Source organism: Babylonia areolata, chromosome 8, assembly GCF_041734735.1.
Source record: "Babylonia areolata isolate BAREFJ2019XMU chromosome 8, ASM4173473v1, whole genome shotgun sequence".
Classification (NCBI taxonomy): domain Eukaryota; kingdom Metazoa; phylum Mollusca; class Gastropoda; order Neogastropoda; family Buccinidae; genus Babylonia; species Babylonia areolata.
Window position 1 is genome coordinate 46,625,547 of NC_134883.1, and position 20,920 is coordinate 46,646,466.

The 20,920-nt window shown below is 45.4% G+C and overlaps 1 protein-coding gene across 3 annotated transcripts; it reads right to left on the reverse strand.

The window, feature by feature from the left end:
* Positions 1-2,020: 2,020 nt before the first annotated feature.
* Positions 2,021-20,712, reverse strand: LOC143284871 (protein SSUH2 homolog). Of its 3 annotated transcripts, none has more exons than XM_076591979.1 (11): positions 17,414-17,434; positions 16,623-16,652; positions 14,729-14,878; positions 13,728-13,797; positions 11,923-12,052; positions 10,794-10,979; positions 8,814-8,977; positions 6,662-6,754; positions 5,860-5,962; positions 4,291-4,395; positions 2,023-2,532 (listed from the first exon to the last, which is right to left on the reverse strand). In XM_076591979.1, exons 3-11 carry the CDS (start codon positions 14,862-14,864, stop codon positions 2,383-2,385), a joined length of 1,137 nt encoding a protein of 378 aa, XP_076448094.1. In that variant the 5' UTR covers positions 14,865-14,878; positions 16,623-16,652; positions 17,414-17,434; the 3' UTR covers positions 2,023-2,382. The 3 variants fall into 3 exon arrangements, with proteins under 3 accessions (XP_076448095.1, XP_076448094.1, XP_076448093.1); XM_076591978.1 differs by lacking the exon at positions 17,414-17,434 and adding an exon at positions 20,507-20,712 and having other exon boundaries at positions 2,025-2,532; XM_076591980.1 differs by lacking the exons at positions 16,623-16,652; positions 17,414-17,434 and adding an exon at positions 15,575-15,670 and having other exon boundaries at positions 2,021-2,532.
* Positions 20,713-20,920: the final 208 nt, after the last annotated feature.

Here is a 20,920-nt window from a genome sequence, read left to right on the forward strand (position 1 = left end):
GGAGGGATGTAGTGTGATGGGAGGGGTGTAGTGTGGTAAGGGGGAGGGGTATAGTGTGGTAAGGGGGAGGGGTATAGTGCGGTAAGGGGGAGGGATGTAGTGTGATGTGAGGGGTATAGTGTGGTAAGAGGGAGGGATGTAGTGTGGTAATGGGGAGGGATGTAGTGTGATGGGAGGGGTATAGTGTGGTAAGGGGGAGGGGTATAGTTTGATGGGAGGGTGTAGTGGGGGTGAGAGGGGTAGAGTACTGTGTGAAATTTGTGTTTTGTGAAGGTGGGATGCTCCATGCAAGTAGATTTTGACAATTTGAAAGGACTTTTTACTGTTTGTCTTCAGAAAAATGGGCTTGGGTAATCAGAAAATGCATCTTTAATTTGAAGTGCTTGTAATGTAACCTGCTCAATATTTGGACACACCCATTGTGTGTAAAAATTGAAATTAAAATCAAACACAAAATAAACCATGATGCTTCTAGAGTTTATTTGGTGATGGTCCATTTCCAATGCACACAGTATAAAAGATCAATAGTATCACAGGTATGACCACACAGGACGGAATACACAGAACACCAAACAGTGACCACACACCCTGTTTACCCAGCATACACCTACCTGACACAGAAAGGACATACATGGAATGTTCACGAGAGTTCTGACCAGCACGACACACTACTGTACACAGGTACATTCCCCGAGATAATCCATCATACCATAATACTGAAGAGAGCTGGACACAGCACACACACTGTGGGATTCTATACACACTGTGGGACTTTGGTACACAGCCTTCACACTGGATGTCAACACACTGAGGGGCACAGGTTTCAAGACATCACCACATTTCCACCTCACCCCTCTGTCTTGACCTTCGTGTCGGCCTGAAAACGCTATTTTGTTTTTTTTCTGGTTTGCATTATAATGGCAAAACAATTAAGCTTACATCTCTGTCATCATTATCAAAACCCACTTTACAAAGGTTTCGTTTTTCAGGTGGTTTTTTTTACCTCTCAAACACATAATACGAAAATTTAAGTTAAAAAAAAGGGGGGGATTCTCTCTCCGGGAAAATATGATCATTCTTCAGATGTGCACCTTGGTGCCTTCCTTTATGACAAACAGAAGTGAGAAAAGCACCTCCACACAGTGCCTGCATCCTGAACAGTGTCAGAGAACAGGACTGCTTCTGCACTGGCTTGATGCATGGGGGATGAGGTGTCTGTTCCCACTGCACTGGCTTGGTGCATGGGGGGGTGTCTGTTCCCACTGTACTGGCCAGGTGCATGAGGGGTGTCTGTTCCCAATGTACTGGCCAGGTGCATGGGGGGTGGGGGTGTCTGTTCCCACTGCACTGGCTTGACGCATGGGGGGGGGGGGTGTTCCCAATGTACTGGCCAGGTGCATGAGGGGTGTCTGTTCCCAATGTACTGGCCAGGTGCATGGGGGGTGGGGGTGTCTGTTCCCACTGCACTGGCTTGATGCATGAGGGGTGGGGGGGGACTTGGGTCTTTTCTTTCCCAATGTCTAAACAACTACAAGAAAAACATCAACAACAACCACAGGTTGTACCATGCCCAAACAAGAACAGGAACAACAGGCTGTACCATGCCTGAAAAACAACAGGAACAACAAGCTGTACCATGCCCCAACAACAACAGGAACAACAGGCTGTACCATGCCTGAACAACAACAGGCTGTACCATGCCTGAACAACAACAACAACAGGCTGTACCATGCCTGAACAACAACAGGCTGTACCATGCCAGAACAACAACAGGCTGTACCATGCCTGAACAACAACAGGCTGTACCATGCCTGAACAACAACAACAACAGGCTGTACCATGCCTGAACAACAACAGGCTGTACCATGCCAGAACAACAACAGGCTGTACCATGCCTGAACAACAACAACAACAACAGGCTGTACCATGCCTGAACAACAACAGGCTGTACCATGCCTGAACAACAACAACAGGAACAACAGGCTGCACCATGCCTGAACAACAACAGGCTGTACCATGCCTGAACAACAACAGGAACAACAGGCTGTACCATGCCTGAACAACAACAGGCTGTACCATGCCTGAACAACAACAGGAACAACAGGCTGTACCACGCCCGAACAACAACAGGCTGTACCATGCCTGAACAACAACAACAGGAACAACAGGCTGTACCATGCCTGAACAACAACAGGCTGTACTATATGCCCCAAACAACAAAAATCAACAGGCTGCACGTGTTGTCACTGGTTTGCAGGAGGACGGAAGAGGCGGAAGAACAGAGTCTCAGACAGTAGAGGACAGGAGTGTCAGGAGCATCAAATAGGCAGGAGCCTTCAGATCCCCAGCTGAGGGCTGGGGACGTCCCAGAGAGGCCGAGACTCAGAGGATGGTGCAGCCCCAGCAGCACTGCTGTGGGTAGTCTGGGCAGTACACCTTGTGCTCATTGCCGTACACCCACATCCGTTTGTTCCGGTGGTCTTCCCATGTCCACATCACTTCTGTCACCGGCACAGCACGCAGAATCTGCCGCTGAACACACAGGGCATGGTGATGAGAGGTTGAGGTAATCTGATGAGGGTCAGAGTACAGTGATGAGGTCATGGCATGGTAATGAGGGTCATTGTGATGAGGGTCAGGGCACGGTGATGAGGGGTTGTGGTAATGTGATGAGGGTCAGGGTACGGTGATGAGGGCCAGAGCACGGTGATGAGGGCCAGGGCATGGTGATGAGGGTCAGGGCGCCGTGATGAGGGCCAAGGCACAGTGATGATGGTCAGGGCACGGTGATGAGGGCCAGGGCACGGTGATGAGGGCACATCAATGGTAACGACACGGTCAATGGGGCAAAAATATTAAGTAATGACATTGTAATGAGGGTACATTAGTAATAATGACACTGTAATGCGGGCACATCAGTGGACTGGTAATAACACTGGAATGAGAGCACATCGGTGGTTATCACAGTTTAATGGGGGCACAACACTGTAATGAGGGGTCATGGGTGGTAATGACACTGTAATGAGGGCTCATGGGTGGTAATGACACTGTAATGAGGGCTCATGAGTGGTAATGACACTGTAATGATGGCTCATGGGTGGTAATGACACTGTAATGAAGGCTCATGAGTGGTATTGACATTGCAATGAGGACTCATGGGGGTGGTAATAACACTAATGAGGGCTCATGGGTGGTAATGACACTGTAATGAGGGCTCATGGGTGGTAATGACACTGTAAGGAAGGCTCATGAGTGGTAATGACACTGTAATGAGGGCTCAAGGGTGGTAATGACACTGCAATGATGGCTCATAAGTGGTAATGACATTGTAATGAGGGCTCATGGGTGGTAATGACACTGTAATGAAGGCTCATGGGTGGTAATGACACTGTAATGTGGGCTCATGGGTGGTAATGACTCTGTAGTGAGGGCTCATGTGTGGTAATGACACTGTAATGAGGGCTCATGGGTGGTAATGACACTGTAATGAGGGCTCATGGGTGGTAATGACTCTGTAGTGAGGGCTCATGGGTGGTAATGACACTGTAGTGAGGGCTCATGGGTGGTAATGACACTGTAATGTGGGCTCATGGGTGGTAATGACTCTGTAGTGAGGGCTCATGTGTGGTAATGATACTGTAATGAGGGCTCATGGGTGGTAATGACACTGTAATGAGGGCTCATGGGTGGTAATGACTCTGTAGTGAGGGCTCATGGGTGGTAATGACACTGTAGTGAGGGTTCATGAGTGGTAATGACACTGTAACGAGGGCTCATGAGTGGTAATGACACTGTAATGAGGGCTCATGGGTGGTAGGTAATAACACTGTAATGAGGGCTCATGGGTGCTAATGACACTGTAATAAGGGCTCATGGGTGCTAATGACACAGTAGTTATGGCACAACAAAGATAATACTTGTTAAGTCAGGTACCTGCGTGATCTTCCTTAACACACTGACTCCATTCTCACGCTCACCACTACTTTCTCCCCCTCCACTTGACCTTGAGTGGTGGTCTGGACGCTAGTCATTCGGATTAAACTATAAACTGAGGTCCCGTGTGCCGCAGGCACTCAGCACATGTACAAGAACCCACGTCAACAAAAGGGTTGTCCCTGGCAAAATTCTGTAGACAATGCACTTTGACACACTTGCTGACAGAAAAATGGGTGGTGCTCTCATTGTAGTGATGCACTCTCCCTGGGGAGAGCAGCCCCATTTTCACACAGAGAAATCAAGAGTAATACGATACGATACAATACAATACGATATGTGATGTAAATAAGATACCTGCATGATCTTCCTCTCATCGTTGAAGCTGCTGCGGTGCATGTTGACCAAGTTCTGTGAATTCTCGTTCACTTCCCGCACTGGGTATGCTATGATGGGCCACACCTGTCACATACACACACACGTGCGCACGCATGCACACAAGCAAGCACACACACACACACAAGAACGTGTATCACATTATCATTATATATATACATAATGTTCTGCAGTGTACAGCACGAGTGTCACCAACCACTATGCCTGGCCATAACTTAACGCCACGACCGCATGGGACATGAGACGTCAGGTGATGTCACTACCTGCACTGTTCCCAGCCACACCTGTCAAATAACCACTGCAGGTGTCTTTCATTCACACCTCAACACCTCTCCCTGCAGTGACCGGGTTACGTGTAACATACCACTAATAGCACACCCCATGCAGAAAAGGTTCTGAGCCAGTTGAAACAAGTACCATTCAACATCAACGGGAAGGACAAACAACGGTGCAATGTCTTCAGTCAACTGTGGAATGGTCAGCTCGAACTGAAACCTACAAAACCCACAGTTCAGCAAAAGGTTTATAAATATAAAGTCATGAGGACATCTTTTCACTGTTCAAACATCTCAGTCACAAACTGCTGTCAGGTGTGTGTCAAAGCGTTGGCCCTGGAAGTTCTGTCTCCCGCCACGTGAAACAAACCAGCCCTGTGTGAGTTATTGCCCTTGCTCTGCTGGTGTCATCAACAGTGTGTGACAGTACAAACTAGGCCAACACAAAACAGGTGCTGGGGACGTGACAGTACAAACTAGGCCAACACACAACAGGTGCTGGGGACGTGACAGTACAAACTAGGCCAACACAGCTGGGGATGTGACAGTACAAACTAGGCCAACACACGACAGGTGCTAGAGACGTGACAGTACAAACTAGGCCAACACACACAACAGGTGCTGGATAACTGGTATGACGTGACAGTACAAACTAGGACAACACACGACAGGTGCTGGGGACGTGACAGTACAAACTAGGCCAACACACAACAGGTGCTGGGGACGTGACAGTACAAACTAGGCCAACACACAACAGGTGCTGGTGACATGACAGTACAAACTATGCGAACACACAACAGGTGCTGGGGACGTGACAGTACAAACTAGGCCAACACACAACAGGTGCTGGGGACGTGACAGTACAAACTAGGCCAACACACAACAGGTGCTGGGGACGTGACAGTACAAACTAGGCCAACACACAACAGGTGCTGGGGACGTGACAGTACAAACTAGGCCAACACACAACAGGTGCTGGGGACGTGACAGTACAAACTAGGCCAACACACAACAGGTGCTGGGGACGTGACAGTACAAACTAGGCCAACACACAACAGGTGCTGGATAACTGGTATGACGTGACAATACAAACTAGGACAACACACGACAGGTGCTGGAGACATAACTATACAAACTAGGCCAACACATGGCATGTGAATGGTATGCCGTGTGAGAAAGGAGACATGCAAAACATCACACACACAGACGGATAGGTGTGCACACCGTCACACACACAGTGACTGTGTAGACTCACCTGAGGCAGGGTCTGTTCAAATACAGGCTTGCCGCCCACTTCCCTGACCAGCTCGTCAGGCATGTCAGTCTGCTCCAGGATGTAGTCATTGTTGTGGTTGGTGCTGCAACACAGCATGGCGCTGACATGTACACTGCAGGACGATAGTGCACAAACGTCTATATAGGTCTGTCAACACACAGCATGTCGCTGACATCTACACTGCAGGACTATAGTGTACACACGTCTATATAGGTCTGTCAACACACAGCATGTCGCTGACATCTACACTGCAGGACTATAGTGTACACACGTCTATATAGGTCTGTCAACACACAGCATGTCGCTGACATGTACACTGCAGGACTATAGTGTACACACGTCTATATAGGTCTGTCAACACACAGCATGGCGCTGACATCTACACTGCAGGATGATAGTGTACACATGTGTATATAGTTCTGTCAACACACACGGCATGTCACTGACATGTACACAGGACTTTTGTGTACACATGTGTATATAGTTCTGTCAACACACACGGCATGTCACTGACATGTACACAGAACTTTTGTGTACACATGTCTCCACAGTTGTCTGTCAATACACACGGCATGTCACTGACATGTACATAGGTCTATAGTGTACACACGTATATATTGTTCTGTCAACACACATGGCATATCGCTGACAGAAAGACAGATTAACAGACAAGATGACTGACAGATATGCAGGCAGACATACAGGCAGGCAGGCAAACATGCAGAAAGACAGGCAGGCAGGCAGGCAGACAGACAGAGAAAGGAGTGCAGTGGATACTGACTATGTGACCTTGAGCTCAATGTAGGCCCGGAGTGACCCAAATCCATCACAGGTTCCACACCTGATCCGTCCATCCCCTCCGCACCGGTGACAGCTGTCATCAACATCACCATCACCATCATCATCATCATCATCATCACCACCATCATCATCATCATCATCACCGCCATCACTACCATCATCACCGCCATCACCATCATCATCATCTTCATCATCATCACCGCCACCATCACCATTATCATCACCACCACACCATCATCACTATCGTCATTACAATAGTCGACGTTGTTGTCGTCATCATAATGATAGTCATTGTCATTATTACTTCTATCATCGTCGTCGTCATCATTTTCATTGGTATCATCATCACTACCATCACCACCACCACCATCATCAATCTTATCATCATCGCTATCATCACCATCACCATTGTCACCATTATCACCATCACCATCATCACTATCAAAACCATCATCACAGTCAGTTGCCGTGGCGAAGTGGTTAGTGTTGCGGACTGACGGCTGGGAGGACGCAGGTTCAAATCCCAGCGGAGGTGGGTTTTTCTGCCTGTGGCTGGCTCCTTCCCAGAGCTGAGTGTGCTGTGGGATTAAATGGGGAGACTGGGACCACACAGTCGAGTGTCATCCACTTCAAGGGTGTGTCTTTGGGTGTGTTGCTCTAATTACTTGACCAACACTGCAAGTGTCTGTATCTCTCGGGCCTGCTTAACGCCAGGATATCATTATGACAAGAAGCGTAGAGTACAGCCTTGTCATGCAGTCCCAAACCAAAATGGACCTCCACAACAACATCGTCATCGTCATCCTCCTCCTCCATCATCATCAATATAGACAAAACAGTCTCAAAGTCTGTGGCCTTTCATGCCCTGCTCTTATGGTGACCTCAGTTTCGATACCCCTCCACGATACCCCTCCACTTCTGTGCTTGGGGTGAGTCTTGTCAATGTCTTCAGTGTCGGCAGATTCATAGGGGGCTGTTGTTTGAGGGACATGGTGGCGGTCTCCACTCTCGGAGGGATGCTAACTCAGTCTGGCTCCACAACTAAGCCATTATTGTCGTTAGTAGGGGGCTTAGTAGGTGGCGTCCTAAGTGCATTAAATCAGAACAGGCATGACTGAACACCACCGAAGTGACTCAGCAGCAGTGCAGGGTCTCCTCTGGTGTGTGGCCTCCTGGCGACCTAACACCAATGGATCCCTGCGGACTGCCGACGCTGGAACTGTGACGGACAAACCAGGGTGTGGCCGTGTATGGGGAAAATCTAAATGAGCGGCGTGGGAGTAATGCCACTGAAACGGTGCAAATGATGGGGCAGCAGAAAAACAAAAAAACACAAAAAACATCATCACTATCATCATTATAATCACCATGATCATTATCACTATCATCACCATCATCACTCATCATCATCATCACTAACGCCCCATCACCATCACTGTAATTATCATCAATATCACAATCATTACAATCACCATCACTATATCACTATAACTATCATTATAACCACCATCACCTTAATTATAATCAACATCACTATCACAATCACTATAATAACCATTATAATCACTATCACTATCATTACCATTACTAACATCACCATCACTAACATCACCATCACTATATTACCATCACTGTCATCGTCATCACAACAATCACTATATCATCACTATAATGACCTTCACTCTAACCACCATCACTGTCATCACCATCACTGTCACCACCATCACTGTCACCACCATTACTCTAACCACCATCACTGTCACCACCATCACTCTAACCACCATCACTGTCATTATCATCACTCTAACCACCATCACTGTCATCACCATCACTCTAACCACCATCACTGTCATCACCATTAGTCTAACCACCATCACTGTCACCACCATCACTGTCACCACCATCACTCTAACCACCATCACTGTCACAACCATCACTGTCACCACCATTACTCTAACCACCATCACTGTCACAACCATCACTGTCACCACCATTACTCTAACCACCATCACTGTCACCACCATCACTGTCACCACCATCACTGTCACCACCATCACTGTCATCACCATTACTCTAACCACCATCACTGTCACCACCACCATCACTCTAACCACCACCACTGTGTGGCTGACCTCCTCATGCCGCCGTGACACATGCTGCAGTCCACCCAGTGCACGCCCTCTGGGGTGTGGTGTTCCCGCCGTCCTGACCCGTGACAGAATGTGCACCGGATCCTGCCCCGCCCGTGACACCGGTTACAAGTCAGGCTCCCGGACCCATGACACCGGTGACACGGCTGTCACATGACAACACACTCCATAACGGCTTGTGGCGACTTCACAGGATCAGTTAAGTCAACATAAAATCGCTAGTGGGTAGGTCGGCCTGACTGCGAACAGCGTGTAATTGCGAACGGTTCATGTACCACCCCACTTCGAAGCGTGCTCACCACACACATTTTACAATTTCATGTCTGCTTCTACCTTGTTCTAATACCCTAATGAATTTTCATTTCAAAGAACCAGTCAAACATAAGCAATTTCTGCGCTCTTTCTCCTCTTCACACACCACTGCCGGCCAGGTTCAAAAACGTGCTCTCAAAATCCTAAAATCAATGGAAGTATGCAAGCAAGCAGGACTAGAACTTTGCCAGAGTTTAGAACAGCTGATTTGACTGGATATGTTGAATGGATTGTGCATTACCAGTGCTAGGAGAATTTGAAAAGCATGTTGGTGACAGATCTGAACATCAGTTTTGATAGGAATCTCCAAAATAGTGTCATTTGCTATTAGACCATATGGTATTTTGACGTGGGTGTATTTGTGAATGATGTTGCATAGTTACTAAGTGCTCTCAAAAGGATGTGTTTGTGGGTGGTGTGGTGTGTGTGTGTTTAATTGTGTGTTTGTGTGTGTGTGCAGCCGTGATCAAAACCAACAATACAAAGGTCTGGTGCAATGTTCCAACATGTTATATCTAACGAATTCAAGACCTGCTTCTCTTTTCATTGTCCACATGTACCCAAACTCATCGTTCGCAATCAGACATGCCCATTCGCATTTACCCTCAGACACCCCTGCTATCTCAACTATTGAAAAAAAATGTTTAAAACGTGGAGTAAGTGAACTTTCCTGGCACAACCAATCAGAGAAAGCCTTCAAAAACAGATGAGCTACATTTGATGATCATACAACTTGCTATCTGTACAATACACACTTTGAACTGGTTGCTTCGACTGGATCGTTCACAATTAGGCCTACCTACCCTAAAGACAGAATACCTTGTTTAAACCCTACAGACAAATGTATCGAAAAACCAACAAGAATCATGTTGAATTATTACAAAGCACTGATCAAAAGCCAACAGAGAATCATGTTAAATTATTACAATCATTACATCAAAAACCAACAAAGAATCATGTTAAATTATTACAATCATTACATCAAAAGCCAACAGAACAGCATGTCAGCATTAGGACAACTGAACAGTGACCATCTCCCTTCTGACAGGATTTCATGGCTCTTCAGATCACTAATAAAGACAGTGTGGTGGATTGATTCACAGAGTGAGAGGCTTTTCAGATCACTGATAAAGACAGAGTGTGGTGGACTGATTCAACAGAGTGAGAGGCACTTGAGATCACTGATAAAGACAGAGTGTGGTGGATTGATTCAACAGAGTGAGAGGCACTTCAGATCACTGATAAAGTGTGGTGGACTGATTCAACAGAGTGAGAGGCACTTGAGATCACTGATAAAGACAGAGTGTGGTGGACTGATTCAACAGAGTGAGAGGCACTTGAGATCACTGATAAAGACAGAGTGTGGTGGACTGATTCAACAGAGTGAGAGGCACTTTAGATCACTGATAAAGACAGAGTGTGGTGGATTGATTCAACAGAGTGAGAGGCACTTGAGATCACTGATAAAGACAGAGTGTGGTGGATTGATTCAACAGAGTGAGAGGCACTTTAGGTCACTGATGAAGACAGAGTGTGGTGGATTGATTCACAGAGTGAGAGGCACTTGAGATCACTGATAAAGACAGTGTGTGGTGGAATGATTCACAAAGTAAGTGGCCAACAGAGTGAGAGGCACTTTAGATGACTGACCTTGACAAAGGAAGTGTGCGGCACTTCAATCAGCTTGACCTGGTCTTGAAACAGAGCATCAGCTTCACAAGGAATGGCCCATGGCGGGGGGGCTGGTCCGTTCTCTGGGCCATCCACTGGTCCACCTCTGTAGGGGACCGTCTTGTAGCCAGTGGACCGGGCCTCAGCAAATGTCTCCAGGGTGTACTGTGGGAATGACATTATATCAGGTGCACTGTGGGAATGACGTTATATTGGGTGTACTGTGGGAATGATGTTATATCGGGTGTACTGTGGGAATGACGTGATATCGGGTGTACTGTGGGAATGACGTGATATCGGGTGTACTGTGGGAATGACGTGATATCAGGTGTACTGTGGGAATGACGTGATATCAGGTGTACTGTGGGAATGACATTATATCATGGTAACTGTCGGAAGGACGCTATATCAGGTGAACTGTGGGAATGATGCTATATCAGGTGTACTGTGGGAATGACGTTATATCGGGGTATACTGTGGGAATGACTTTTTATCAGGTGTACTCTGGGATTGACGTTATATCGGGGTGTACTGTGTGCACGCACTGGGAATGACGTTATATCGGGGTGTACTGTGCACACACACTGGTAATGACGTTATATCGGGGTGTACTGCGTGCACACACTGGGAATGATGTTATATCGGGGTGTACTGTGGGAATGATGTTATATCAGGGTGTACTGTGTGCACACACTGGGAATGATGTTATATCAGGGTCTCTGGATCTGGGGACGTTATATTAGCGTAACTTAATTTGGGTATCTCGTTATATAGGAATCACAGGTTTTGGGAATGACATTTTATCAGGATTACTGTATTTGGGGATGACGTTATATTGGGGTCACAGGTACTGGGAATGTAATGATGTTAAATTTGGATTACTAGACTTGGAAATGATGTTATATCAAGACCAATAGATTTGAGAAATGACGTCATAACAGGATCATTTACATGGGAATGGTGTCGTGTAAGGATCACTAGACTTGGAGCTGACGTTATATGAGATTCACTGGACTTGGGAATGTCATACGCACAAACGCACACATGCGCACGTGCACACACACAGACACACACACACACACGCACGCACACACACACACACACTCACGTGCAGGGCTGTCCTGGGGTCCAGGCTACCGAAGGTCATTTCCTTGGCTGGAGCACTGCCATAGCAACAGTGTTCGGAGGCAAAGTTTATGATGGCGTCCCTGCAGGCTGCCTCGTTCATCACAGAGATCCTGCCGCCATCATTGTCACCATTGTCATCAACATCATCGTCAACATCATCTTCGTCATTATTATCATCAACATCACCATCACCGTCATCATTATCATCAACATCACCATCATCATCATCATAATCGTCGTCATCATGATCACCAGTAACCTGCCCCAGTTCCTCCTTATCACCATCATTATTATACAATCATGGTTGTCACTATCATCACTGGTGTCATCTGTTGTCTCGTGCTCTTGTTTCATCAGCTGAGTTGCTGTTGTTACTGTTGCTGCTGGTGATACTGTTGCGTACACACATGCACATTGATACAATATGGTTCATGAAAGACTCTCTATGCACCACATTGACACACTATGGCCACTCACTGACACACTATGGTCCCTTACTGACACAATGATACTTTACTGACACACCATGGTACATTACTGACACACAATGATACTTCACTGTCATACTATGGTCTCTTACTAACATACTATGGTCTCTCACTGACATACTATGGTCTCACTGACATACTATGGTCTCTCACTGACACACTATGGTCTTTCGTTGACAAACTGACACACTATAGTCTCTCACTGGCACACTGTCGTCTCTCACTGACACACTATGGTCTCTCACTGACACACTGTCGTCTCTCACTGACACAATATGGTTTCTCAATGACACACTAAGGTCTCTCAATGACTCACAAAGTCACTGATGCACGATGGCCCCTCATTATCATTCAAAGATACACCACTGCCCCTGACACAAGCACTGGCACACCACTGCCCCCGACACAAGCACTGGCACACCACTGCCCCCGACAACAGTGGTGACATAATGACACACCACTGCCCCTGACACAAGTGATGATACACACACCACCGCCCCTTACAGAAGTGATGACACACTGACACACCACTGTCACTAACACAAGTGATGATACTCACACCACTGCCCCTGACACAAGTGATGACACACCACTGCCCCTGACACAACTAATGGCACACCACCTCCCCTGACACAAGTGATGACACACCATTGTCCCTGACACATGACACACACCACCGCCCCTGACGCAAGTGATGACACACCACTGCCCCTGACACATGTGATGACACACTGACACACAACTGCCCCTGACACAAGTGATGACACACCACTGTCCCTGACACAAATGATGACACATGCACCACCGCCCCTGACACAAGTGATGACACACTGACACACAACTGCCCCTGACACAAGTGATGACACACCACTGTCCCTGACACAAATGATGACACATGCACCACCGCCCCTCACACAAGTGATGACACACTGACACACAACTGCCCCTGACACAATCGATGACACACCACTGCCCCTGACACAAGTGATGACACACTGACACACCACTGCCCCTCACACAAGTGATGACACTCACACCACTGCCCCTCACACAAGTGATGACACAAACACCACCGCCCCTCACACAAGTGATGACACATGCACCACTGCCCCTCACACCAGTGATGACACACACACCACCGCCCCTCACACAAGTGATGACACACACACCACCGCCCCTCGCACAAGTGTTGACACACACACCACCACTCCTCACACAAGTGATGACACACTGACACACCACCGCCCCTCACACAAGTGATGACACACCACCCCCTGACACAAGTGATGACACTCACTCCGTGAATCTCATGTCTGGAGGAGGTCCACTGGGTGGTGGGGGAGGTGGAGGGGGAGGCAGCATCATCACTGAAACAGTCATCATTATCTCCATCATAACCTTCATCATCACCTTCATCATCGCCTTCATCATCACCTTTATCATCTAGTAAGAATACAATACTCATTTAAGGTCATACAACAGGACAAAAGGAATGGTTACCTATGCACAGCAGACTGCACCACAAATGTACAGTCCATATGAAATGACCAATCCAGTAAAATGAGGTCCTCTTTGGGTTTCAAATCTCTTTTTCGGTTCAGATCTAACTCTTAAATTCCAAAATATCACTTTGAAAAAGTGTATTTGATTTTTATTTATTTCAGTTTTTTTTTAAATCTGACAGTAACAATCCTTTTTTTAATGAAAGTGTACCCTAAAAAAAATTACAAATTTCCCAGGTATCTGGGCACTTTGTCCTACAGATTTTCAAAATGTCCTGTTGATTTTCTTTGAGCCAAGACATGCATTGTGCCCTAAACTTAGAATGTTCATGTGAACCCTGCATTCATCAGCACATGGGGTGGGGGTGGGTGGGAGGCAGAGGAGAGGGGGGTCGGGTCATGGTTGTCACAGTGCCAGTCACACACCTACCTTTCTGTCCTGAGTGTGGACACTCACTGTCCATCTGTCTGTGTGTCTACTGATTTGTCTGTCTGTTTCTGTCATACACACAGACACAGACAGACAAACACGGACACACAGACTCTCTCTCTCTCTCTCTCTCACTCTCTCCCCTCTGTCCCAAGGACCCCATATTTCCATAGCCTGCAAACTTCATGTCATTCACAAACACACACATACACACACACAGACACACATATACACACACACAGACACACACACACACAGACAAAGACAGACAGACAGACACACACACACACACACACACTGACACAGACACACACAGACACACGCACACACACACACACACACACACACACACACACACAGACTCACTCTGTCCTACGGGCCCCATGTTGCCATAGCCGGCAAACTTCATGTCGTTGAAGGAAACAGCCTGTGGCTGGGGTCCCTCATCCCCACTGTCGCCCTCGTCATCACCGGGGGCGGTGTTCGGGGGGGGGCCCCCCATCCCCGGCTGCCACTCTGCACACACCACGCCCACTTCACTGTCACCGCCATCATCGGCATCGTCATGAACTATTATCATACCGTCATCATCATCATCGTCAGAACTATCATTACATCAGAACTATCATCTTTACCATCACCAACACCATCACCATCGTCAGAACTATCATCATTACGTCAGAACTATCATCTTTACCATCACCAACACCATCACCATTGTCAGAACTATCATCATTATGTCAGAACTATCATCATTACCATCATCATCATAATCGTCAGAACTATCATCATTACCAACATCATCATCACTGTCAGAACTATCATCATTACCATCATCATCATCATCATAACTATCATCATTACCATCATCATCATCGTCGTCATGAACTCTGATCATTGCCATCATCATCATAATCATCAGAACAATCATCATTACCATCATCATCATCATCAGAACTATCATATTATCACCACCATCACCATCATTACCACTACCATCATTATCATCATCGTGTGTGCGTGTGTGTGTGTGTGTGCGAGCGCGTGTATGTATGTGTGTATGCATATATATATTTGTGCTGTGTTCTGTTCTGTGTCTTAAAATGCTGTTTGATAGCTTGGTTTTAATCACATGGCAATATTTCAAAGATTCAAAGAAATTTAATCCTTTTGCCCCTTTTGGGGTGTGGAGGATACAATAACAATACATACTCTTTGAATCACAACTTCAGTCCAACGATGTCTCCGAAACATGCAAAAACGCACACCCACGCACACAACACACACATGTGCGCTAATGTTAATGATTTGTAACAAAACAAATCACACTTAAACATACTGACAAGTATGTTTTAGATGTAACAAAAGTTACATACCCCTTTCAAGTTTTATGAATCTACTTAGATTAAACACTAATGATTTGTAACAAAACAAATCACACTTAAACATACTGACAAGTATGTTTTAGATGTAACAAAAGTTACACACCCCTTTCAAGTTTTATGAATCTACTTAGATTAAACTGTGTTTGCTTCCCAGCACTAAATGAATTGCATAAACAGAACATTGACATATGTGATTAATATTTATGTGGTATCAATTTATTTTGAATTACAGTATTTTGGGGACATTCTAAAACAAAATGAAATTCATCCCCAACAGTACCCATATTAGTTCATTACATCCTGGCAAATTTCAGTTATGATAGTTATGTCCGTTATTTTACAGTGTTTATTGCATACGTGTGATTGTGATTATTGTTGGGTAATCATAAACTTGAGTGTTTAATTTAGCATTTCTTTTATGCACTGATGAATACTGATTGAGTGTGAGACTGTGCTTATTGCGTGTGTATGATTGTGATATGTTCACATCATCTTTGTCTTAGGATTTAAGCATTTCATGTCTTTTATGTATTCATACTGATTAAGTGTGAAACTGTTATTATTGCTTGTATATGTTTGTGACTCCTGTATGTGAGATTCACGTGAACATAGCATAGATACCATCATCATCATCACCGATACCATCATCATCACCACCACCACCATCATCACGATCACCACCATCATCATCATCATCGATACCATCATCATCACCACCACCACCATCATCACAATCACCACCACCATCATCATCATCACCACTATCATCACCACCACCGTCACATTTTAACAGCCGACTGTGTATCGTAGTAAGATCAGCCTACACGTTTGACACCGCAACTTTCAAAGTGAAAGTGACAAGAGGAAGCACTCACGCTGAGGGGGATGCTGAGGTGCCCCTGGACCTGAAACAGACAACAATGACAGTGTGGACATCTCTGAGTGCAAAATATTACACTGATACGTCGGACAGGGACTGAATGGGTGAATTTTGAGTTATTTTATTTTCTGGGAATAACATTGTGAGCAAACAAACGACAAACAAAAGGAAAAGGGCATATTCTGGCATTTCAAGGAAAAGACATTGAGCATGTTTTCCTCATAAAATAATGGAACCTCAATATTACTATCATCATCATTATTGTTATTAAGACTGGCAAAAAATTATGAAAACATGTTTGAGATGTAGTAGGTCTATCCACCCTTGTAAAAATCAATGTTCAATTTACTTCATCGAGCATTTATATTTTGAGAGAGAGCAGTAATTCTTTAAGGAAAAAATGTAAACGTTCAAAAATTGTTTTCTGACGTGAAAGTTCAGGAATATTAAATTTCATGTGACTAGTACATCAGTTATAAGGCATAAGGTCTTACACATCGTGTGCATATCATCAAGGAAGGTTATAAGCAATGACAATGCCCAGAACTCAGGGTGTTTTTATTTTTGTGTGCTTTTTTGGAAGAGTGCAAGGTCAACCGTCTAACAGTCAAGTCAAGGTAAGCAGTCATGTTCTTTTTCTTCGTCTTGCAGTTCAGTCAGCATGGAATTTGTGTTCACCGAGTGAAGGTTTTGACAAATGGTTTGAATGTCAGAACGTAAAACCTCGGTGTACTGTACAAACAGAGACACTGTCGCCGTTTTAACGTGGTTGCTGAGTCACCATACTAGAAGATGGCACGAATCTTCAACTTGTGTCCCATGTTTGACCCGGCATCCAATTTCACTTTGTCGTCTGCTGGTCAACACAGATTAGTGGCGGGCCGTGTGCAAAACAAAGAAGATTAACTGTGATCGGGATAAAAAAAAAAATTAAAAAAAATAAAAAAAACTGTGATCGGGATAATACTGGAACAAAACGTCAAGGGTTCACTCTCTTGTTTTGTCTCCCACAACATTAATTTTAATTCTTCCTTCAATGTGAAGTTAACCCTTTCACTGCCAAACTCGCATTTATGCACAAGCGAGGCACTGAAAGGTGACCAGATCATGGGTCTGTTATCCATGAACCTACTGCTCTTATGGTTCGATGGTAGGATAGGTCATGTTTTCTACACACCACAGACGGAATACCCAGCTATTCTCAGACACCATCTTCTCAGCACAAGGGAATTTTGCTCTCTAAGTTGACTGGCGGTGAAAGGGTTAACGAATATCATTTTTGTGGGGTGTTTTTTTGTTTGTTTTTTTGTTGTTGTTGTTTGTTTGTTTGTTTAATCAAATGATGACTGGAAGTCAAACTGGAGTACTGTTTCATATCTGGAAAATTTCTTCCACACACCTTGATTTATGCCCCCCCCCCCCCCCCCCCATCTCTCTCTCTCTCATATTCACCGTTGCGGTGGGCGTTTATTTGTCTATCAAAGATTTATGATGACTCTGGTTCGATTAAAAAAAAAAGAAAAAAAAAGAGAGATTTCTTTCTGCTTTCTTATTCTTCCCATTTTGCGTTTATTTGTCTATCAAAGATTTATGATGACTCTGGTTCGATTAAAAAAAAATTCTTTCTGCTTTCTTATTCTTCCTTCTTTTTTTTCTTTTTTTTTCTTTCTTTTCTTCATGTTTCGCCCTTCTTTCGATGGCTGGATGGGAAAAACAAGTTTGTATGCAGACTGGCTCTGTTACTCTCAGTAAACAGAATTCATTCATTCATTCGTTCTCAATCAGTCACACAAGCAGTAGTGACAATCACACAAGGCAATGAGCACGTTCAGTCCAACACAGCGTGATATGGTTTGTTGTTGTAACGGTCGCTGTTTACACAACACGTTCAGTCCAACACAGTGTGCTATGGTTTGTAGTTCAGTGTAACACGTTCAGTCCAACACAGCGTGATATGGTTTGTTGTTGTAACACGTTCAGTCCAACACAGCATGATATGGTTTGTTGTTGTAACACGTTCAGTCCAACACAGCGTGATATGGTTTGTAGTTCAGTGTAACACGTTCAGTCCAACACAGCCTGACGTGATATGGTTTGTAGTTCAGTGTAACACGTTCAGTCCAACACAGCGTGATATGGTTTGTTGTTGTAACGGTCGCTGTTTACACAACACGTTCAGTCCAACACACTGTGTGCTATGGTTTGTAGTTCAGTGTAATACGTTCAGTCCAACACAGCGTGATATGGTTTGTAGTTCAGTGTAACACGTTCAGTCCAACACAGCGTGATATGGTTTGTTGTTGTAACGGTCGCTGTTTACACAACACGTTCAGTCCAACACAGTGTCCTATGGTTTGTAGTTCAGTGTAACACGTTCAGTCCAACACAGCGTGATATGGTTTGTAGTTCAGTGTAACACGTTCAGTCCAACACAGCGTAATATGGTTTGTTGTTGTAACACGTTCAGTCCAACACAGCACGATATGGTTTGTTGTTGTAACACGTTCAGTCCAACACAGCGTGATATGGTTTGTTGTTGTAACACGTTCAGTCCAACACAGCGTAATATGGTTTGTAGTTCAGTGTAACACGTTCAGTCCAACACAGCGTGATATGGTTTGTAGTTCAGTGTAACACGTTCGGTCCAACACAGCGTGATATGGTTTGTAGTTCAGTGTAACACGTTCAGTCCAACACACGGTGATATGGTTTGTTGTTGTAACACGTTCAGTCCAACACAGTGTGATATGGTTTGTAGTTGTAACACGTTCCGTCTAACACAGCGTGATACAGTGGTTTGTTGTTGTGACGGTCACTGTTTACACAACGTGTTCAGTCCAACACAGCGTGATATGGTTTGTAGTTGTGATGGTCACTGTTTACACAACACGTTCAGTCCAACACAGTGTCCTATGGTTTGTAGTTCAGTGTAACACGTTCAGTCCAACACAGCGTAATATGGTTTGTTGTTGTAACACGTTCAGTCCAACACAGCACGATATGGTTTGTTGTTGTAACACGTTCAGTCCAACACAGCACGATATGGTTTGTTGTTGTAACACGTTCAGTCCAACACAGCGTAATATGGTTTGTAGTTCAGTGTAACACGTTCAGTCCAACACAGCATGATATGGTTTGTAGTTCAGTGTAACACGTTCGGTCCAACACAGCGTGATATGGTTTGTAGTTCAGTGTAACACGTTCAGTCCAACACACGGTGATATGGTTTGTTGTTGTAACACGTTCAGTCCAACACAGTGTGATATGGTTTGTAGTTGTAACACGTTCCGTCTAACACAGCGTGATACAGTGGTTTGTTGTTGTGACGGTCACTGTTTACACAACGCGTTCAGTCCAACACAGCGTGATATGGTTTGTAGTTGTGATGGTCACTGTTTACACAACGCGTTCAGTCCAACACAGCGTGATATGGTTTGTAGTTGTGATGGTCACTGTTTACACAACACGTTCAGTCCAACACAGCGTGATATGGTTTGTTGTTGTGACGGTCACTGTTTACACTGCAGGCACTGATAACAGCAGACACCACAGTGTGCGTGACCCAGTTATTAGACATGACGGTGGCTGTTTACACCACCACATTCTTCAGCCACTGACTGATAAGACACCAGGGCTGGCATGGGTCGTTCTAACCCTTCCTCCCGTACCAGAACCTAAATGAACCACTGTGTCATAAATAAAATAATGATGTCGGCCGCAATCTGTTGACTTGCTGTCCACGGCTGTCCACTGCCACAAACATCTGCACGCATGATTGAGCAAACTAACCGGCACACGCGCGTGCGCGCGCGCACTCACTCACTCACACACACACACACACACACACACACACACACACACACACACACTTGTACTGACCTCCATACATGGCCATGATGGTGTATGCAGTGAGCCGGAGTCAGAACGGACAGAAGTGTGAGAGACAGAGAGGCCAGACCTGCCGACTGTGTTACACTGCCGACGACACCCGGCCTGCAATTACCCAGTCCCCACTTCTCACAGCCAACACACCTCTCGCCGCCCTTAGCAACCACACACAAACACACATGCGCGCGCGCGCACTCGACCGTTGAGTGTGAGCCCACACTGTTAAATCTCTTGGTTGACTTGTCTCCGTTAGTCTTGCACTGCCGGTTTGACTCCACGATAGCCAGGACATGAAAAATAACCTCCCTTTAACTTTTTTTTTAACACTTGGCTCAGGCTTCAGTTAATGATCTGATCTCATTAAGAAATATATGTGTTTCACCCTGTCAACACGTGTCACTGAAT

Coding starts and splice junctions, on each gene's coding strand:
- LOC143284871 (XM_076591978.1), bottom strand. Junction 12,053..13,727: donor CCAGACATGAGATTCACGGA/GTGAGTGTCATC, acceptor TGATGGCGGCAG/GATCTCTGTGATGAACGAGG. Junction 5,963..6,661: donor ATTGAGCTCAAGGTCACATA/GTCAGTATCCAC, acceptor GCTGTGTTGCAG/CACCAACCACAACAATGACT.